General features: G+C 37.3%; 1 protein-coding gene across 3 annotated transcripts in view; it reads right to left on the bottom strand.

Annotated features, from left to right (window-relative positions):
* Window positions 1–12,190, bottom strand: part of LOC114580149 (probable RNA-dependent RNA polymerase 3) — a 30,345-nt gene extending 18,155 nt beyond the window's left edge. The window contains exons 1-5 of one of the 3 annotated variants that reach the window (XR_003701441.1): window positions 11,877–12,190; window positions 9,773–9,847; window positions 9,605–9,676; window positions 8,979–9,082; window positions 7,311–7,766 (exon numbers count right to left, since the gene is read on the bottom strand). Coding sequence is in view for 2 of the 3 variants with exons in the window: in XM_028696739.1 (XP_028552572.1) it covers window positions 7,763–7,766; window positions 8,979–9,082; window positions 9,605–9,676; window positions 9,773–9,847; window positions 11,390–11,536 (402 nt within the window). In the remaining variant the exon portion in view is untranslated. Of the gene's footprint in view, window positions 1–7,310; window positions 7,767–8,978; window positions 9,083–9,604; window positions 9,677–9,772; window positions 9,848–11,389 lie in introns of those variants that run through there. The other 2 variants (XM_028696739.1, XM_028696738.1) reach the window with 2 other exon arrangements.
* Between the last annotated feature and the right edge of the window lie 9,538 nt (window positions 12,191–21,728).

The following is a 21,728-nucleotide window of genomic DNA, read 5'->3' on the forward strand; positions in this document are numbered from 1 at the left end:
TGTGTTGTAAAGGCGTTCTCCGCCTTGCTGTGGGTGCAAAAGGAGAGTCACTATTGGTCACTCAGTGCAATACTCAGAGGTGCCTCTGGGGAGTGGATGTAAGGTCTGGTTATAGACCGAACCACTATAAATCTGGTGTCATTTACTTTACTATTTTTTACATTTCCGCACTTTCTATTTCCAGTTTTAAAAAAACTCTGTGCGTGAAAAAATCTTTTTCTACAAAAATTAAAAAAGGGTTTAAATTTTAATTTTTAACAACTACCAATTCACCTCCCCTACCCCTCTTGGGTAAGCCTTATGGGACCAACTCAGCTCCCTGCCTAGGCTTAACAACCTAATTACTAGATTCAACAATGCTGTCGGCCCAATTGGGATTTAGAATAGTAAATCTTTCCTAACAGCCAAGCCAGCTCTTTGGAAATATTTCCAAAATCTGAGATTTTTCTTTGGCCGAAAATATCAAGGCCCACCACTATTAATTCCTTTCCAAATCCTGCTTCCCCTTTTTGGAATTAAATCCCTGCTTTCTCTCTTGCTCCACTGCCTCCCTCCTCTCTCCTATTTACTCTAGATAGCTCCCCAAGTCAAGAGCCTTTGAATTGGAAATTACTCTCAGCTTTCTCTCCACAATTAAGGCTAGATTATTTCCTCCAATTTCTCTACATTCTAGTCCACCAAAATCTGAAAATTCCTCTCAGATTTTTTTTTGAAATCTGAAACTATTTTCAGATTTTAAGAGAAAGAGGTTTGGAGCTTGCTTCCCCTCCCCTTTCAAGGAAAATTCTTTCTCTTTACTGCTTTCTCAAGTGACATATCAAGTACTAAGGGATCTTATCTTTCATCATCCATGAATGGCGGATCCGGAAACAGAATACGACATAACTTGGGACGAAGACGGCTTCACCAACATCCTACGATCAACTTTCTTCGACGTGAACCCAAGGATCGATCACACCGTCGAAGACTACTTGGAGCGCATTCTTGATACTTTGGTGAAAGCCATTGACGAGCACTTCAAAGGCGTCGAGTGGAGGATCTGCACAAACCCATGACGAAGGTTTCTCTTCTCCCGAGCATCTTATATCTTTTAGTCGAAAATCTCTGGATTTGATTGCAGTCACGGCGAACTCTTCCACATTGCTCTTGCTTAAGTTTAGTAATCGTAGGATTTTAGTGCACCTCTATGCTTTCCAATTCTCATTGTTAGACTAGGGATTATTTTGAAAGCTACTACTATTCGTTGTGTTGTTTTCTTATTTATTTTGGAATTTTTCAAAACTCTCATCTTGTGATATAGCCTAAGCGGATAACCACTATTTGTTTTGACTCATTGTTTGGATTTGCTAATAATTTTGATCTAAAATTATTTTAATCATAAATTGTGCAAAATCCATATGAGTTAAAGTGCATTCCATTTACATAGTCCTGCATCACATCTACTACACTAAGTTAAATATCAATTTATTTTACATTCTATTATCAACGTTCTATTTTATTTAATTTTATTGTACATTTAGCTTTATTTTAGAATTGATTGTCTCACTAAACTTATACTCATTCGATACTATACTATGATTTCAGGAAAAGAGAAAGGTTATGGGAAATTGAAGGCAGGTAACTTATTTTCTTCAAAGATTTTTGGATATATGACTTCATATTGTGTAAAAAATATGTATGACGATAAAATGTAAATGAAAGAAACCGAGAATATATGAAATTGTTTTGGAAGTTGTATTAGAAGCTTTACAATTGACTAGATTTTAATTATGTACGTTTCCATTTTAATGTTTATAGTAGATATATTAGATGACATTAAATAGTAGACTCTGTAACGCTTCTTTTGAGCTTCATGATTGATTACCTAGCAAGGGGGTAAAAATGGGGCAGGACAGCGAGTGAATGCATTTAGGTAGAAGATCTCATATTGAATAAAAAAAATGTCTTGTTCCAAACGAAATCTTAGTTACAAACTTGTTAATTAATTGATTGATTTTTTTCGATATTTTGAGAGGCGCTCTGGGTTTTTCGAGAGACATTAGGGTTTCGCTGTTTCCCTTCGCCGCTCAGGCTTTCTCCTCAGGGGAGAGGTTGATACCTCTCCCAGATGGAGATCAGCGATTTCCCTCCTCTACAGAATCCTTCGATTCTGGGCCCTATCCCTGCTTCTCATAATGTTTCCTATGCTAAAAACCTCGCTAACCCTTCTGTGATCCAAGAAGTTTTTCTGGTTTCCTTTGTCCATCCAAGTCAGAAACTCACCTTCAAAGAAGAAGATCTAATCGAAGGTCTGTCGGTATGGTCTTTTTCGTTAGTCGGATACTCTCTAGGGCCAATGCCCTATTACGAGCATCTTCTTGCTGCCATGAAAAAGGTTTGGATCTTGAAAGGTTCGTTTTCCTTACTATCTATGGCTGATGGTTTTTTCCTGATCAAGTTTTCTAACCAAGAAGATTTTGAGCTGGTTTGGTCCGAGGGGCCCTGGTTTATGTTGGGAAAACCATTCATTCTTCAAAAATGGTCTCCCAAATTCCAGCCAAAGAGGGATGAACTTTCATCAATCCCCCTTTGGATAAAAATCGTCGATCTTCCCCTGGCCCTTTGGACCCCGAAAGGTATTTCTACCATTGCTAGTTATATCGGGATTCCACTATCTGTTGATTCTCTTACTGCCAGAAGAGCTAGATTAACTTTTGCTAGGATCTATGTTTCTATCACCAAAGATTCGACCCTCACGGATGAAATTCCGATTAATATTGAAGGAGAATATATCATGTTAAAAGTTATTTACGACTGGAAGCCAAGTCGCTGCGAAGGATGTGGCTCTTTGGTTCATACCTTTGCTTCTTGCAAAGCCAATCCGAATCCTACGCCTACTGTTTTACCACCCCTAAACCCAGAAACAGAGGAAGAAGTGTCAGTCAGAATCTGAGATCCCAAAACCAAGCACAGGCGAAACCTCCACCACCGGAAAAGGTAATTTTGGAAGGTAACAATTTGAACGTTATTCCCCTTCCTATTTTAGCCCCTTCTATGGAAAAGGAAAATATTCCCGTGATTATTGGAAATTGCACGGCTATTGATGTAATTATTCCTAATCTGAATTTTCCTATCGAGGAAGTTTCTTCCTCTGGGCAACCCTCTCTTCCATCTGTTATTCCTACATCTAAGATTATGCTTTCTAATAAGTTCGATGCTCTCCAATCGGATGACCTTCCGATACAAGAGATGGAAGATATGGGGTCGGATGCTAACTCGCATGATAGTAATGGTACAGCAGAGGTTCCTCCCTCTCCTAATTCTGCTGGTAATAAATCTCAAAAGTCCCCTATCTCTGTGCATACCAGAGCAAAATCGGCCAGGAAGGGGAAAAATTCCAAGTATTAATGTTTTTTCCCCATATTGCTTGTCGGAACGTTAGGGGTTTCAATAACCCTAACAAGGTGAAAGCTTGTAGAGAGCTCGTTAGTTCTTACAATCTTAGCATGATATGCATTTTGGAAGCTAAAGTCAATAATGAGGCTTTGTCCGAGCCTTGGTTTGTTAATTCTCATTCGGTTTTTAATAATGAGGATAGTAGCAACAATTTCGGTTATTCTAATCCTGATAGAATCTGGATAAAATGGAACCCTCTTAATATTTCCTTTTCTCCCCTCTTTATCTCTTCCCAAATCATTCATGGCACTATATCTGTTGGGACTCAATCTCCTATTTTACTTTCTGTTATTTATGCTGCTAACAATGCCTCTGACAGGAGTATTTTATGGAATCAGCTGAGGAGTTTAGTCCCACAACCCTCCACAGCCTGGGTTATCATGGGCGATTTTAACTGTTATAGAACTGAGGAAGAGAAATCCGGTGGTCATCAAGTTCTTAATAGCCAGTTGGGTGAGCTTAATAATATTATTTTTTATTGTGGTATGCTAGACTTAGCTTCTATAGGGCTTTTTTACACTTGGTTTAATCAAAGGATTGAATCCCCCATTCATATTAAATTAGATAGAATGTTAATCAACTATTCTATGCTTGATAGGTTTCCTAACGCTTTTTATAAAGTCTTGCCTACGCATTGTTCGGACCATTCTCCTTTAATTTTATTTGCTGACAAGTGGGTTAAAAAACCCTCTAGATTCTTGTTTAAAAATTTCTGGATTAATATGGTTGGTTTTTGGGAGGAGGTTTTAAATGCCTTTGATATGCAATTTAATTGTAGTCCTATTGCTACTTTTTATAAGTCTTTGCAGATTCTTAAGAATTCTTTGAAGAATAAGAATTGGTCTTCTTCGTGCTACATTTTAAATTCTTTGCAAGTTTTAAAAGATAAGCAGATTAGTTATATTTCTGATTTGCAAAATGACCCGTTAAACATGAATTTAAATAGGCTTTACAAGCACACTTGTGACAATATCAATATTTTAAGCAAAGCTTGGTCTTCTTGGCTGTTTCAGAGAGCTAAGTCCAAATGGCTTAGAAATGGTGAAAATCACCTTGGTTTTTTATATGCTCATATCAGAGCTAGGAATAATGTGAATGCTATCAAAGAAATTACCACTTCTAATGGTAATTTTGATAATCATGCTGATATCGCTGAGGAGATCATTAAGCATTTCAAAGAGATTTATAACTCTCCTAAGCCGGTTAAGGAGAACAATTTCAATATTCCAGTAGGTAATGTGATTCCATCGGATAAGATTGGTTCTTTAACGGCTCCTTTTTCTGATTTGGAGATTAAGAATGTGGTTTTTAATGGATCCTCTAGCTCTGCCCCGGGTCCAGACGGTTACACTTTTGATTTCTATAAAAAATCTTGGCATATTATGGGGCATTATTTATGTAAGGCCATCAATAGTTTTTTCTCCACTTGCCATCTCCCCAAAGGGGTTAAAGCTTCTGCTATTATTCTTATTCCCAAAAAACCGCATGCTAACAATATTAATGATTTCAGGCCGATTTCTTTATGCAATGTGTTCTACAAGATTATTGCTAAACTTCTGGCTAATCGTATGAAACCTATTTTACCATTCATTATTCACGAGAGCCAGGCTGGTTTCATCCAGAACAGAAATTCTACTGATAACATTTTGCTTGCCTCTGAAGTTCTTAGAGAATTTAACTTTACCAATAATCTTTTTTGTGCAAAACTTGATATTAGAAAAGCTTTTGATTCTGTTTCCCGTAGTTTTTTATTAAATAGAATGAGGCATAAAGGCTTTCCCGATATTTTTATTAAGTGGGTCAAAAGTTTTATTTCTAATGTCCATTTTTCGATTTGCTTGAATGGTTCTTTGGAAGGGTTTTTTAACTCTTCTTCTGGACTTAGACAAGGTTGTCCTTTATCGCCTCTTCTCTTCTGTTTAGTTATGGACGCGTTATCTTGCAGCTTAACCTCAATTTCCTTAGGTTATAACACGGCTGGTTTTAAATTTAATGGCAACAATTTTAACCATCTCATGTATGCTGATGATTTACTTGTTTTTGGGTCTGCTAGCCTCATAATGCTAGAAGTTTAAATAAAATTCTATCTGATTTTTCGGATGCTTCAGGTCTTAGTATCAACTCCTCTAAAAGTTCTATTATTTTTTCACACCACTCTATGGATGCTGAATAATTTTGTAGTATTATGGGAATTACTCAGAGGAATAGCTTTCTTACTTATCTGGGGATTCCTATCTCTCCTGACAGGCTTAAAGCTAATCATTTTCAGCAGCTTTTAGGTAATACTACTTCCCTGCTTGATGGTTGGAAGGTGAGACTCCTATCTCTTGCGGGTAGAGTTCAATTCTTGAAGTTTACTATTTCTAATACTCTTGCATATTGGATAAAAGGATCTATTATTCCTAAAGGCATATGTAAATCTATTTCTAAGCTGTGTTCCAAATTCCTTTTTCATGGGAATATTAATGGTAAGAAAATTCATATGATTGCTTGGGATAAAACTGCTATCCCTAAGAAGAAGGGTGGTTTAGGGATTGCCTCTATAGACTCTCTTTATTATAGTTATTACTGCTCTTTTATTTGGAACATGCTATCTCAGAATTCTTTGATTACTTCCTGGTTTAAGTATAAATACTCTTCTCCCTGGAAACCTCCGTCTGCAAAAGCTACTAAATTCTGGAAAAATATCTGTAATACTACGCAGAAAATCAAGGATCATTTTACCTTTCAGATTAGCCCTTCGGCTAACTTCTCTTTATTCTGGGATCCATGGTTTAATGGGAAGTCTCTTGCTGAGTGTTTTCCGGTGGCTAAGCAGTTCTCTGAATTAAACATTCAAGACTGTATTAGCAGTTTTCATTGGAGGCTTCCGGATTCTTTTCCTGATAATATTGGGCATGTTATTTACTCTGTGGAGATTAAAGAGCAACCGGCTTTGGCTTGGGACGGCTCTTTTAATCCTAAATTTAAGAATTTTATTACTTCTTACTATGATCATTTGGAGGAGGTTTCTTGGCATAATTACGTGTGGCACAAGTATTATTCTCTGAGATATTCTATTTTTACATTGATGGCTATTTTGCAGAAATTAAAAGTAGCTGACTTATTGATCAAGAGATCAATCCAGTTCTCACCTGACTGCTGTCTCTGCAATAAAGCCAAGGAAGATCACAACCATCTATTCTTTTATTGTGACTTTACCTTTCACGTCATTACTAATCTAATTCCTGAATTTAAAACTTTCTTACTAAGACCCATTTTGATTCAGGTTTTTGAGTCTTTGGATAACCCACTGCACTTTAACAAACGGGAGAAAGATTTTTGCTGCCTGACAATTTGTTGCACCGTTTATCATATATGGAGAGAAAGGAATAATCGTCTATTTGCTAACAATTGGAGTTCGCCGGATACTATTATTAGCGCCATAAAAAATGCTATCAAGGTCAAGGCTTGTAGCTGTAAAAATTACAACCACCTAATTGAGAAATTCCAGTTTTGATTGGGTTCCAGATCTTCTGTTTTGGTAGTTTGCTCTGTCTTGCCGGAGGATTTTTCTGCTGCTGACTCTGGCTTTTCGTTGTGTCTTGGTTACTTTATAACTGTCTACCTAGTCTTGGTTATTTAGTTTTGTGTTTCTTGCTAGTTTATCAAGTCTGTATTTGCTCCTTTGTTTTTGGCATTCTGTTTCTTATGTTTGTCATCTTGTAACCTTCGTTTTTATTAATAAAATGGGCTTTTCCCCGATTAAACCCAAAAAAAAAAATGTCTAAAAACTTAAAATGAAAATTTCAAGCAATAACTTCCAAGTTCAACCAACACTTATGCAACATTTAGGTCAACATATAGGAATGTTGCATTTGTTGGTGGAAAAAAATTAAGTGGAGTTAATCTACTTAATCAAACACAATTTTTTAAAAGATTACAAGACAAATTACATCATAAAAAAGTCTACTTGATCAAGTACAAACTTTCAATCAAGTATGGACCTATGCCAGTTTCAAGGCCTAAATTAGCATATTTTGACTTCACAGTGACCGAATAAGCTCATATTGACTTCATTGGCATTCATACAAACTCCAAGGTGTAAGAGAATTCCATGTATGCTTAAACTAGACCAACCATAGTCAAATGAAACCCAAACAAACTAACAAGCCTAAAGCTGAGCTCAACTACCAAGATTAGCCGGATTCAAGCTAGTCAGTTTTTTTTTTGTCATTACATAAGTAGCAGCTCACAGCCCCATTGCCTCCACCAGTGTGCTCCACATGGTCACAATAAATCATAAGTCCATACTTTCTTTGAGTTATTATGGCCACTGCACAGCACCTCATCTAGTGAGGAGGAAGAGAACCCCAATTAAACTTTTTCTAGTGATCTACCACATGAAACTCTAAATAGTCATCAACATTGAGATCATGAATCATTGCATAAATCAATAAGTTTTATGAACCATGACCGATGAGGGAAAAACTCTATCAGGCTCATGCTCAACAAAGATTCGAGAGATCCCACCGGGTTAGCTGAAGCGCAAACCTTTTTTATCATATATTATATAAATCAAGGTGGCAACACGGGATTATAACATGAGCAATATTCAGTTTTGCCTAAGATGATTAAAGGGCTTTTATGTCGGGTGTTGAAAAATATCTTCTATGATTAATTTCTACTGTCATGCTTAATTTTCAATTCTATTCTTAATTCAGCTTTATTAAATTTAAGCTACACCCAAAACTTCAAGATTCTCTTTGCCAGGGAACTAATCAATTAAGAAGATCAAACAGACAGAAAGGCATTCCTTGCCCTTAAAAGGAACAAAGCCTTTCCGAAAGAACAACTAATCCTATGAAAAATAAATTAAAAATGGTTTTTTCTATAAGGTTACAAAGGCAACCTATCAAATGGATGATTCAGACAAGCTGAATATCTCATAAAAAGCAAAAGTAAGATGATGCTTTTGCATAAGTTGGCTGCTGCATTGACCCACTCTAAAAAAATTGCAAAACAAAACCAAAGTAATCTTAAAAAAGAATGGTACTATAAACATTGGCTACTTCAGACCTAATTCTTCCACTAATAGGTCAGCTAGCCTTCTTCTAAATAAGTGCTTTTACTTCACGTATATAAGATGTATTTTCTTGAACTTATTGCTTTGTCCACTTACACGGACTAACCGAAAGGCCTTAATCTAATTTGACTGTCAGTATATATGATATGTCGTTAATGAAACACGGTCCTATTTACTGCGCCTTTATAGGAAAATAATATAAAGTGCCAACCTGAGCTTGGAAAAAACAGGACTAATTTTATCAACCAAGAATAAGGAAAGCCTAGAGATTTGACATCATACAGCTTTCCAGCAAACGAAACAGGAATTGTTATGCAGGCAAGTAGGGCCCTTCTATTTCAATTTTATTAAGGTAAAAAATATGGAAAGACAGTTTAATAACAGTTAAAATGTAACATAACCCTGCATTCAGAAATTTAGATATATCCTATGAGATTCAACAGCAACTGTGTTATGTAATTTAATCAGCTAAGCTTACCTTGTCCCAACAATCTCCAGAGAGTTGGACTGAATAGCTAGAGCATCTGGATCTGTTTGAACTTTTATCATTGACGGCCTAATATGAATGGTTCTGAAGGGTAGCTACAAACATCAATTTTACACAATAAGCTTTCTGTAAAAGTAAAGATGATATAATGCAGATTCAAACGGCAAGCATTCCAGATAAAGAATCATTTACTGTATAAATAATGTAAGTGAAACTGGCCATTTCCATACTACCGTTGCATCAAAATTTAGAAAAGAGTAGTGCTAGCCAGTTATGAGGCGAAAAAAAAACTAACTAAATAACCTAGTTGCCAATGAAGCATTTTATCTGCCTTTTAAAACGATGCCTTAGACCAAACGTAGAATTCTTAATCCAAGTAAATAGCAAAATTAGAGAGTTTGAGAGAATTATTAGAGAAGAGAAATCATGCTGAGATTCCTTGACTTTGAAATGCCACAATAATAAATCAAGACAGAAAGTTATTATTTGACGTAGAAAACCTAATATCTCCACATGAAAGAAACACAAGTTTGTTAAAATTGTATTCATGACCACAACGAATATAAAAAGCCAAAATAAAAAACCAAATGCATGTAACAAAAAATTATTATGTGTACCTGCTTATTAATTAGAAGTGTTCCTTTCACAGCATAGCCATTGTTGAACAGTCGAAATTGAATAAGAAGTGGCTTTACAGAATGGTAGAACAATAAATCACTTCAGAATTGTGTAAGAGAAAGTAAGATAATTTAAAATTATAACACATTATCATATGCTCTACATACTGGCTCGACAATGCTAGAATTGTACTCTCTAGTGTTTAAAGCTCTATCCAATCTCTTAAATTCATCCAGGACTTCCTGCATGCAATATTGCAATAATCATTTTTAGGGCAAACTAGACAAAAAATGAATTAGTGTAATATGCAGAAATGGAAGATAAATCAAGGAGTAAAACAAATTAGAAAGAGAAATTTGTAATATCCATTCATTTTCTAAAGAAAGCTATTATCTTGTTAGATCCATCAAAATAGAAGCCAAAGAAATGAATATGGTAAATAACGCTCCCACCAAATGTAGTTTCGTAAGAAAGAATGACAAATGCAAAACTTTTTCTAAAATTAGCAAAGTGGCCTGTTCCAAGATTCAAACTTATGATCGCCAGATCAAATGAAGAGACTTGCAATTTTAGATGTGTTCAAAAATGACAGTACCTAATTGATAAAAGATATCAAAAAGATAATTGAGGAATACTTTGTTGGCTTCGAAAATTCGAGCACCGACCTCTACACTTTTTTTTATCAGCAATATAGGGAGACGTGGAAGTTACAGCCAAAGGATTGTGATGAACTGAACTGGACAAGGTTGTTCCAAAAAGTTAAGTTTATACATACCTATAGAAGGTTTAACAGAGCAACCCATTTTTGTGCTCAAGGGGCTGTCGAGAGTTCTTTTACTTGGGATAGTGGGGATAGATTCAATGAATGTATTCCTAAAGTTTTTTTTTTATATATCCTTGAGGAGGATAGATATTTTTCCGTTTTTGAAAGGCCGATTGGCCGTTAGTTTTTCCTTTTTGTTTTTAGTTGTATTACCCCCATTTGATTAGAGAAATGCAAATGCAAAAGTTCAGCTCTCTCTCTCTCTCTCTCTCTCTCTCTCTCTCTCTCACTTATTCTCTCTCTATCCCTCTCTCCCTCTCTCTCTTATTCTCTCTCTCTCTCTCTCTTATTCTCTCTCTCTCTCTCTCTCTCTCTCTCTCTCTCTCTCTCTCAGGAGGCCGGCTGGCTCCCCCCTTCGCTCGGGCTTGACTGGAAATGGGAAGACATTGCAATGTATTTTGCAATTAAATTACCCAAGTCAAGGCAGAGTCGAGATACAATCTAGGTTGTTATAGATAAACTAACCAAGTCAGCTCATTTTTTACCAATTAAGCAGACAGATCCAATGGAAAAGTTAGTTAAACTACATGTTGATAAAATTATGAGATTACATGGAATTCCAAAATCAATTATTTCTAATAGAGAAGCCCGATTCACTTCTAAATTGTGGAAGCAAATTCATGAAGTTATGAGTACCAGAATGACTTTCAGTACAACATTTCATCCTTAGACAGATGGGCAATTAAAAATGATAATTCAGACTTTGGAGGATTTACTACGATTGTGTGTATTAGATTTTTGAGAAAATTAGGAGTTTCACATACCGTTGATTGAATTTGTATACGTGACTCTTTATGAAAGAAAGTACATAACACCCTTGTGTTGGGTAGAAACAAGTGAAAGAAAAATAATTAAAATTGAATTGGTAGACGATGCTACTAGCAAAATTAGATTGATCAAAAATAGACTAAAGGCAGTACAAGACAAGCAACGAAAGTATTGTGATGCAAAAAATACAGACCTTTACTAGGCAGCCAAAGAAGAAAAGACAAAATGAAATAATTTTTTTTAAAATCATTATCTGTGCCGAGATCCTGCCGTAAATCTTGCTCAAATCCCGTCGCCCATCCCTCTGCAGCAGCGCCGAACTCACGTCATTTCTACCCATGATCGTTCGCACGACTCGTTCAAGTCATTAAAAGCTCGAAAGCAATGAGGCCTTCGGCCTCTGATGGGATTCCTCTCTCTCTCTCCACCCGAGCTCTCTCACTCTCCCTCATTCCTATTTCGACCTCGCTCCAGCGACGGTTTTCCCTTCCAGCTGATCGGAAGAAACGATTGGAGCTTGCCGATCGTGAGAGCTCCTGTGTCGTCGTCTGACTTCGTCGCTTCTTCGATTCCCTTCGTAGTTGTGTGACTCCCCTCCTACGACGTTCCCCTCTTGTTAGGATCGGAAGTTGCTGCATTCAAATCGGAAGCAACAATAAGAGCTCACAAGCTGTGAAGACCTTTCTCCGTCCCGAGCGCTTCTTCAAACCCTGTCCTGTTGCTCGACTTCACTCCTTCGATGACTGTTCCGTCCAGCCGAAATGGAAGTTACCACATCTTGATCGGAAGCAAAGAATGGGAGCCCGTCACTGTGAAGATAACTCTCTACCTTTCGTGTGCTTCTTCGGTTCTTCGTGGTTGTTCGACCCCGCTCCTTCGTCGCCCCCTCCCCGTTAGATTGGAAGTTAAGACATTTCGATCGGAAGCAAGTAAAGGAGCTCGCCGGATGTAAGGGTAACTTTCTTCCTTTCACGCACTTGCCCGGCCAAACCCCGTAAATCCTCTAAGCCGAGAAAGAAGGGGGAGAGTTGCATTTTATTTTTATTAGAATTATGATAATTATTATTATTACTATAACTAATTAATTTTATTTATAAATTAATTATAGTTAATTAAAATTTAATGCTTCTGAGCTCTCGAAGACTCCTGAAGAGAAGAAAAGTCAAGTTTGTTCAAAATTTTCTTTGAAGAACGGGATAAAGCTATATCCCAAGTAGAGTCGGAACTTGAAAAAGAAGTAGGAACAATAGGCTCACCAGTCACACATTTAGCTGATCCCTGCCCCGGATCCACTAAGTCTTCCTTGGGAATCACTACATCTTCTAATTTCATGTTTCTGTCAATCCATTATTGAAAAGTGAAGCAATCTTCCAGTTGATGGCCTAACATTTGGTGTTAGGGGCAAGAATTCTATTGATCTGACTTACCCACTTCGTCTAGCCTTTTAGGTGCAAGTAGTTTGAAGTCTGGCTTTTTCAGAAGATTTTTTCATATCCTCTTTAAAGCCTCCTTTTTAAATGGATAAGTCTTACTAACCATTACATTGAACTTTTCCCTTCTTTCTTTTATCTCTTTCAGAGTAAGGTAAGGTCGTTTCTAATTAAACTTGGGATGAAACTGTGCTGGAAGATACTATGGTCTCTGATACTGTGGTGGCGGATACTAGGGCCTATGATACTGCTGACTATAGAACTGTGAAGGGGGATTTTCTGCCTGAACTTTCATTGGTTGCTTTCCCTTATCAACAGCTGACACCGTAATCTCCTATGTTATCAATGTGGTAAAGTGGGACATGAAATTCATTCTTGCCCGGACAATGTCTCTATTGGCATTTTGGATCAGAACAAAGATAAATCAGATGAAGACCATGTGTGATGTCAAATTGAAGTAGGAACATTGACCATTTTGCCAAACGCCCCGACAACGTTGGACGAGTCATCAGGTATTGGAGTGGATTGACTCTAGAAATGAGATTGATCTTATGAGCTAACATGTAATGCCTTCATTTTTGGGCAGCAAAAATCAAGGCCAAACAATGTTTCTCAATAGGCGGAGAATTAGCTTCAGTTGGCAGAAGTCGCCTACTCAAGTAGTAAAGTGCGTTCTCTTTTCCTTCCTCGTTAGTCTGGGCTAACAAGGCGCCAAGAGAACTGTCCAAAGCGGCGGTGTAAAGTATGAAAGGTTTTCTTGGGATAGGAGCCGCTAGAACTGGTGGTGTCAAAAAAGACTGCTTTATGCTTTCAAAAGCATTTTGACACTTTTCATCCCAATGAAATCGGGCATCTTTCTTACATAAAGCGGCAAATGGTTGACACCTACCAGACAGGTTGGAGATGAATCTTCGTAGATATGCCAACCTACCTTGAAAAGATCTTAATTGGGTAAGGCTTTTAGGAGGTTGCATATCTAAGATGGCTTTGATTTTGGAAGGATCAATTTCTATACCTCGGTGTCTCACTACGAATCCTAAGAATTTCCCCGAAGTAACTCCGAAAGCACATTTCAAGGGATTCATCTTTAGATCATAGCGGCGCAACCTTTCAAAAACGATTCTCAGATCATGAAGGTGGTCTTCCCTTTGATGACTTTTGACGACCAAATCATCGATATAACATTACACCTGTTGGTGTATTAGATCATCGAAGATTCGGGTCATAGCTCGCTGGTAAGTTGCACCAGCATTCTGAAGTCCAAAGGGCATGACTTTGTAACAGAAGACCCCTATAGGTGTTCTGAAAGCAGTGAATTTTTCATCTTCAGGGGCCATCTTGATTTGGTTATATCCAGATGAACCATCCATAAAAGAGAAAATTGCATGCTCAGAGGCGATGTCTACCATGAGTTCCGGTATGGGCAACGGGAACTCATCTTTTGGACAAGCCTTATTCAGATCCCTATAATCGATGCATACGCGAATTTGACCATTCTTTTTCTTTACTGGGACGATGCTAGCCAAGGGATATTTTTCCTCTCGAATAAAGCCTGCATCGATCAGTTTTTTCACCTCGGTCACAACTTGTTGTTCAATTTCTAAGCGCATGCGCCGTGGGGCTTGTTTGACAGGGACTATGTCAGATTGAATTTCAAGTTTATGGACTGCTATTTCTGGAGATAATCCAGGCATCTCGTCATAGCTCCAAGCAAAGCAATCCTTAAACTCTGAAAGTAACTTGACTAAGTTCGTTGACTCGTCCTCATTCAACAAGGCACTTATGAATGTCGGACGTGGATTTTCTTCGTTACCAAGGTTGATTTCTTTTAGTTCATCAACAGTTGATTGGATCTCCTCCTCAAGTTCAGGAGGTGCCTCCTGAACTTGAAAGTCATCCGAATCATCTAGAGTTTCTAAACAAAATTCATCAAGAATTTCAATGTCATTTACAAAGAGACGATCAGATCCTAGATTGTTAGTTATCACCAAGCAGTAATCATCATCATCAAATGGACAAACAGTACTAAAGCCCAGTCCTGCTTTTGACTTTGGTTTCTAGTCTTCTGTATTCCAAAGACTTTCAAAGGACTGAGCTTGACGTTTGGTCCAAGTAGACGGAGTTAGACCATGCTCAACTAAATATTTCACACAATAAGGATACCAATCAAAAGGGAGTTCCACTATTTCATTCATAAAAGGATCATCAATGTGTACATCAGTTTCAATATTCTTGCTAGAAGAAGGAACAAACTTAGCAGCTTTACAATCATTGCTCAAAGCAGGTGAAACCTTAACTGCCAACCCGGCTATACTATCTTGCGATAGTGGGGTTAGAGCTAAAGTCTTCACATATCCTTTAAGCGTAGACAAATCTGAATCATCCTCTATATTTATATTTGCCTGAATTTTATCTTCATCACTGTCGTGTTCCAAAGAGATCTCAAATTTTGGCCTTTTGTTACTGTTTTCAGCCTTCGATACACATGATTCATCTTCTGAACCAGATTCTAAATCGATGTGTATCGTAGGGGTTTGCTTTTGTATGATTTCATTCATTGCACTTTCATAGTTTTGCCATCCTCTACCTCGACCTCGTCCCCACTGAGTCATCCTACCACCTCTTTGTGAGGGAGGAGTAGGATGCCAGCGGATACTATCTTCGAGGCAAGGATATTCTTCATCTATTTTTTCTTCTTTTTCATTTTTCTTTTCTAGTGCAATTTCACTTTTGGCCAATTTGGGATCTTCAGAAGCAACTGTTTGCTTTTTAGGCAAATAATAGGCGGCGTCTTCAGAAATTCCTACTTCATTAATTGAGAATGGTTGCAAATCTCCCTTAATGCAGTGCTCAACACCATCTCGAATGTACTTAATGCACTGATGAAGGGATGAAGGAACCATCCTATATTCATATTCATGAAGCCAGGGCCTACCTAGAAGAGCGTTAAAAGATGTTGGAGCGTCTAGAATATGAAACTTTGCTTCAATTCTTCAATCTCCAACAACAAAGTAACAGAACCCAAAGCCCTCTCGCCATTTTCGTGAAAACCCCGTAAGATCATTTTGTCTGAACTGAGCTTACGGACGTCTATTCTTAAATAGGCAAGAGTTCTGAGAGTCATAATATTCACTGATGCACCAGGATCAACAAGGATACGTGACAATCTGAAGTTATCTATGTTTACTGTTATGTATAGTGGACGGTTGTGATCAGCCGTCCCTAAACATAGATCTTCATCAGAGAAAGAAATTTCAGGAACTCCTTTAGAACAAAGAGCTTCATCAGGCTGTGCAGCTGCTAACTGGGCCATGCAAATATCCGGATCTAGCAGGGCCTTGATTAACGCTTCCCTCATTTCTTTGGAAAGGATCAAGGCATCGTAAATGCTCAGTTTGGCAGGCAGCTTCCTGAGATGAGCTAGGACATTGTAATCGACCTTGGGCATTCCACTTTCAACTGGACGAACAGGTTGAGGTGGAAGAGAAGATTCTGGTTCGTCAACAGCTTGCTTCCCTTTATCTTCAGAAGAAGTTTGAGGTGGTAGCACCTTGCCACTACGAAGTTTGATTTGCACTATCTCTTCAGAGGAAGTGACAGGCGGGTTATCTACTTCGACCTCAGCTAACTCTGATTTCATTTCTATGAAATCTTCAGAATCCGACATCTCTGCTTCAATACAGATAGGCGTACCCTGCAAATCAAGAACAGGGGCATCACTATCTGAATAATAGCCAAGAGAATGTTTTCATTCTTCAAAGTGAAATTGATCATGCAGAGAATCATTTTCAGATATGTTTTTCAAGTCATCCGTAACATCCCTATCAGAAATAGACAAGATATACACAGAATCCTTTTTCATTGATTTCATAACATCACATGGAACAAAGTCAAAGTCATCTAAAGTAAGAGGATTGAGGATTATAGCCTCCCCATCCGCAGAAAACACAACTTTACGGGACATAACACTGTCAACACTACTAAAAGAAACAAAACAATCTCTAGTATCCTCCTTCTCCTGAACTATAGGACCCTGGCTGACTTGGGCTTCCTTAAGCTCCGAAGGTGGAGTCATCTCTATGTCATCCTCTGCTCTGGAACTATCAGATCAACCTGGAAGGGCTTCTGAGCTCCCAAAGACTCCTGAAGAGAAGAAAAGTCAAGTTTGTTCAAAATTTTCTTTGAAGAACGGGATAAAGCTATATCCCAAGTAGAGTCAGAACTTGAAAAAGAAGTAGGAACAATAGGCTCACCAGTCACACACTTAGCTGATCCCTGCCCCGGATCCACTAAGTCTTCCTTGGGAATCACTACAGCTCCTAATTTCATGTTTCTGTCAAGCCATTCTTGAAAAGTGAAGCAATCTTCCAGTTGATGGCCTAACATTTGGTGGTAGGGGCAAGAATTCTGTTGATCTGACTTACCCACTTCGTCTGGCCTTTTAGGTGCAGGTAGTTTGAAGTCTGGCTTTTTCAGAAGATTTTTTCATATCCTCTTTAAAGCCTCCTTCTTAAAGGGATAAGTCTTACTAACCATTACATTGAACTTTTCCCTTCTTTCTTTTATCTCTTCCGGAGTAAGGTAAGGTCGTTGCTGATGAAACTGTGGCTGAAACTGTGCTGGAAGATACTGTGGTCTCTGATACTGTGGTGGCGGATACTGGGGCCTCTGATACTGCTGACTATAGAACTGTGAAGGGGGATTTTCTGCCTGAACTTTCATTGGTTGCTTTCCCTTATCAACAGCTGACACCGTCCCAGATTTCTTCTCAAAGACCTTCTGGGGTTTCAGCTTCTTAGGGTCTGAAGATGACTGATCAACAAGGAAGGTGAACTGCGAAGCTTCTTCTTGGAGACTGGAGGCCTTATTGAGCAATTTTTCAAATGTCTTAATGGTAAAACCTTTTCAAAGAAAGGCTACCGGTCCATGAATGTTCTTAAGTAGAATCTAAATTGCGTGCTGCTCCTGCAATTGAGGTTCACACTTCATGCTCAAATTCCTCCACCTTAGTATATAATCAACTAGCTTCTCCCCGGGCTTTTGCTTTTCTATGACAAGATCCCCAACTGTAACGTGGTGCTGACTGCCTGCAAATCTCTTGACGAACATGTTTTCCAACTCTGTAAAACTATGCACTGAACCATTGGGTAAATCTGCATACCAGTCAAAAGCCACCCCGGCTACTAACAAACTGTCTGAAAAGTAAAGCATCACTTCCCCCAGCGTTGCAACAACTGGCCCTGAAGTATGCTATGTGCTGTCTTGGGTTTCCAGTACCATCAAAGATTTTGAAGGAGGGAGGCACAAACCCCTTTGGGTAAGGAACTGCATCAAACTCCTTTGGGTAAGGTCTACCCTTTGGAGTATATGATGCACTCTATGACTCTACTAGTGCCTCCCTTACTTGTCTTTCCACCATCTATTTTATCTCTTTTGATTGAGAGGCTTTAATCTTTGGATCTGATTGGTGCTCTTCTACAGCCTCAATTATTTGTTTCTTCCCAACCACCTGAACAGACTCGGGTTGAGAAGACTCAACCTGTGCTCGTGGTGGTAAAGGACCCTGACATTGGAAGGATGCCATAGTAGCCATCATTTCCTCTATCTTCTTTTCCATATTTGAGATCTGCTCATCCTTTTGTTTTAGCTGTTGTACAAGACGTTGAGTTAAGTCCGGCGCAATGCCTTCCTCAACTACAACATCCTGTAGTCCAGCATCTTCAGCTTGCTCATCATGGGGTGATCTCCTTGTGTCTACCATAAGGAAATCGGATACTGGATCATCCAACATATCATCTTGATCTTGGTCGAAGTTCAAAGCCTCTTCATCATCCAGATTTTTCATGCTATTTTTCAGTTCACCTAGCATCTCTTCTATAGATCTTCCGGCAATATAGTGGGGATCAACGGGAACATATCTTTCACAGTCCATATGATCTGGAGGGTGAATCTCAAGTTTCTCTTCTACTTTGGGTTCTTCTTCTACAGGCTTTTCAGGTGAAGCCGCTGCAAGAGGAGCAGCTTCCTCCTTGGGTCTCCAAATCTTCTTCCTATCTGATGTTGGAGAGGGTTGGTTTGTTAACTCCAACCTCTCTATATCAGGATAAGAAAACGGAGATGGTCCCCTAAACTTTTTTGATTGCATGGGAATGAATAAAGAAAGGTTCTATGATACCGCATCAAATCATGATACTATATCCAATCTAGAAACTTGGTTCTTCCCAGAATTTGTGCTACTTTTTGATGTATATAAAATTAAACCTTGGATCATCCCAATCAAATCACTCTTTTTTAGTTTTTCTGTAAATGAAAAAAGTAAAAGCATTAATGTAAATCCAAAGAAATCATCTAATAAAAAAAATATCATGAATTAGGAAATTCCAAGCAGGAAGAGAATGAACAACAGGTCCAAGGAAATCTTGTATGGAATCTACGAAAAATAAAAAAAGAAAATAAAAAAACTGTACGTTGAAGAAGATTACGCAAGATTAGAAATGAAAAAGGTTCTAAAAAAGAAACAATATAAGAGCAAGAATGAAATGGAACTAGATTTCTTTTTGAAAAAATATTTACTTTTTCAACTAAGATGGGCTGATCCCTTGAAGAAAGAAATAATGAAAAATATCAGGATATATTGTCTCCTACTTAGACTAAGAAATCCAAAGGAAATTGCTATATCTTCGATTCAAAGAGGTGAAATAAATATAGATGAAATGCTGATTCAAAAGGACCTAGTTCTTGCAGAATTGATAAGAAAGGGAATATTTATTATTGAACCAATTTGTCTATCTATACAAAGGAAAGGAAAATATATTATATATCAAACTATGGATATTTCATTGGTCGATAAGAAAAAGCATCAAACAAAGAAAAAATACACAAAAAAAAGATATATTGAGAAAGGGGGGTTTGAAAAATCCATTGCACGACACAGCAACATATTTTTGAGTGGAGACAAAAATCATTATGATTTACTTGTTCCTGAAAATATTCTATCTCCCAGACGTCGTAGAGAATTTCGAATTCGAATTTGTTTCAATTCCCGGAATTTTCATGTTGTGGATAGAAATACAAGATTTTGCAATGAAAACAAAATAAGAAACTGTGGACAATTTTTGAATGAGAACAAACATATTAATACAGATAGAAAAGATTTCATGAAATTCAAATTGTTTCTTTGGCCCAATTTTCGATTAGAAGATGTAGCTTGTATGAATCGCTATTGGTTTGATACCAATAACAGCAGTCGTTTCAGTATGTCAAGAATACATATGTATTCACAATTGAGAATGAATTCAATTCCAATGAAAAATGAAAAAAATCTATAGTGGATTTCCTACATATCGTGTAACATATTTGGTAGATTCATAGATGAAAGCCGAAACATATACACTGTGTAACATTCTACTACATGATGCTGATTTCATAGTGTAATTTCATAGTGTATCAATTTTCATTAGGAATAACGGAATCCTTTTAAGTCAAATAAAAAGAAATTGTTTTCTTTTGTGAATACATATATGTTTTGTATATTTGGATCAAATATACAAAACATAGAAACATAAACCACATAAAGAAAAAACAAAGTAGTATATGAATGAAATCCAATTTTGATGTATACTAGATGAAAATAACTGACATAAGAAATATTATTATTTTTCCTGATCCGTAAAATTCACAGAAAAGAAAGATAGAAATCTTAATTTATGGTCAAAAATTCATTCATCTCAGTTATTACACAAGAAGAAAAAGAAGAAAATAGTGGGTCTGTTGAATTTCAAGTATTCCATTTCACCAGTAAGATACGGAGACTTACTTCACATTTAGAATTGCACAAAAGAGATTTTTTATCGCAAAGAGGTCTACGAAGAATTCTGGGAAAACGTCAACGATTATTGACTTATTTGTCAAAGAAAAAGAAAGTGCGTTATAAGAAATTAATGGATCAGTTAGATATTCGGGAACCAAAAACTCGTTAATTAAATTGGAATTTCTTATTATTTTATTCTTATTATCATTATCCTTGTTATTTTTTATTTTTTTCATTCTTTTCTTATTTTATTAGTTTCAGTTATTATTTTTTTTATATTTTTCATTTTCATAATCTAATGAAATAATGAATTAAGGAAAAAAATATGACTGTACCGGCTACAAGAAAAAATTTCATAATAGTCAATATGGGTCCTCACCACCCATCAATGCATGGTGTTCTTCGGCTGATCGTTACTCTGGATGGTGAAGATGTTATTGACTGTGAACCTATATTGGGCTATTTACACAGAGGGATGGAAAAAAATAGCGGAGAACCAAACAATTATACAATATTTGCCTTATGTAACATGTTGGGATTATTTAGCTACTATGTTCACAGAAGCAATAACAGTAAATGCACCAGAACGATTGGAAAGTGTTCAAGTGCCTAAAAGGGCCAGTTATATTAGAGTTATTATGCTGGAGCTGAGCCGTATAGCCTCCCATTTGTTATGGCTTGGCCCTTTTATGGCCAATATTGGTACACAGACTCCCTTTTTCTATATTTTAAGAGAGAGGGAATGAATATATGATCTATTCGAAGCCGCCACAGGTATGCGGATGATGCATAATTCTTTCCGCATCGGAGGAGTAGCTGCGGATTTACCTTATGGCTGGATAGATAAATGTTTTGATTTCTGTGATTCTTTTTTAACAGAAGTTGTTGAGTATCAAAAGCTCATTACGCGAAATCCCATCTTTTTGGAACGAGTTGAAGGAGTGGGCATTATTGGTGGGGAGGAGACAATAAATTGGGGTTTATCAGGACCAATGTTACGAGCTTCTGGAATCCAATGGGATCTTCGTAAAGTTGATCGCTATGAGTGTTACAATAAATTTGATTGGGAAGTCAAATGGCAAAAAGAAGGCGATACATTAGCTCGTTATTTAGTAAGAATCGGTGAAATGCAAGAATCCATAAAAATCATTCAACCGGCTCTAGAAGGAATTCCTGGAGGACCTTATGAAAATTTAGAAAACCGGCGTTTTCATAGGACAAAGGATTCCGAATGGAATAATTTTGAATATAGATTTATTACTAAAAAACTTTCACCCAATTTTGAATTGTTA

This window comes from Dendrobium catenatum, unplaced genomic scaffold, assembly GCF_001605985.2.
Source record: "Dendrobium catenatum unplaced genomic scaffold, ASM160598v2 fragScaff_scaffold_837, whole genome shotgun sequence".
NCBI lineage: Eukaryota > Viridiplantae > Streptophyta > Magnoliopsida > Asparagales > Orchidaceae > Dendrobium > Dendrobium catenatum.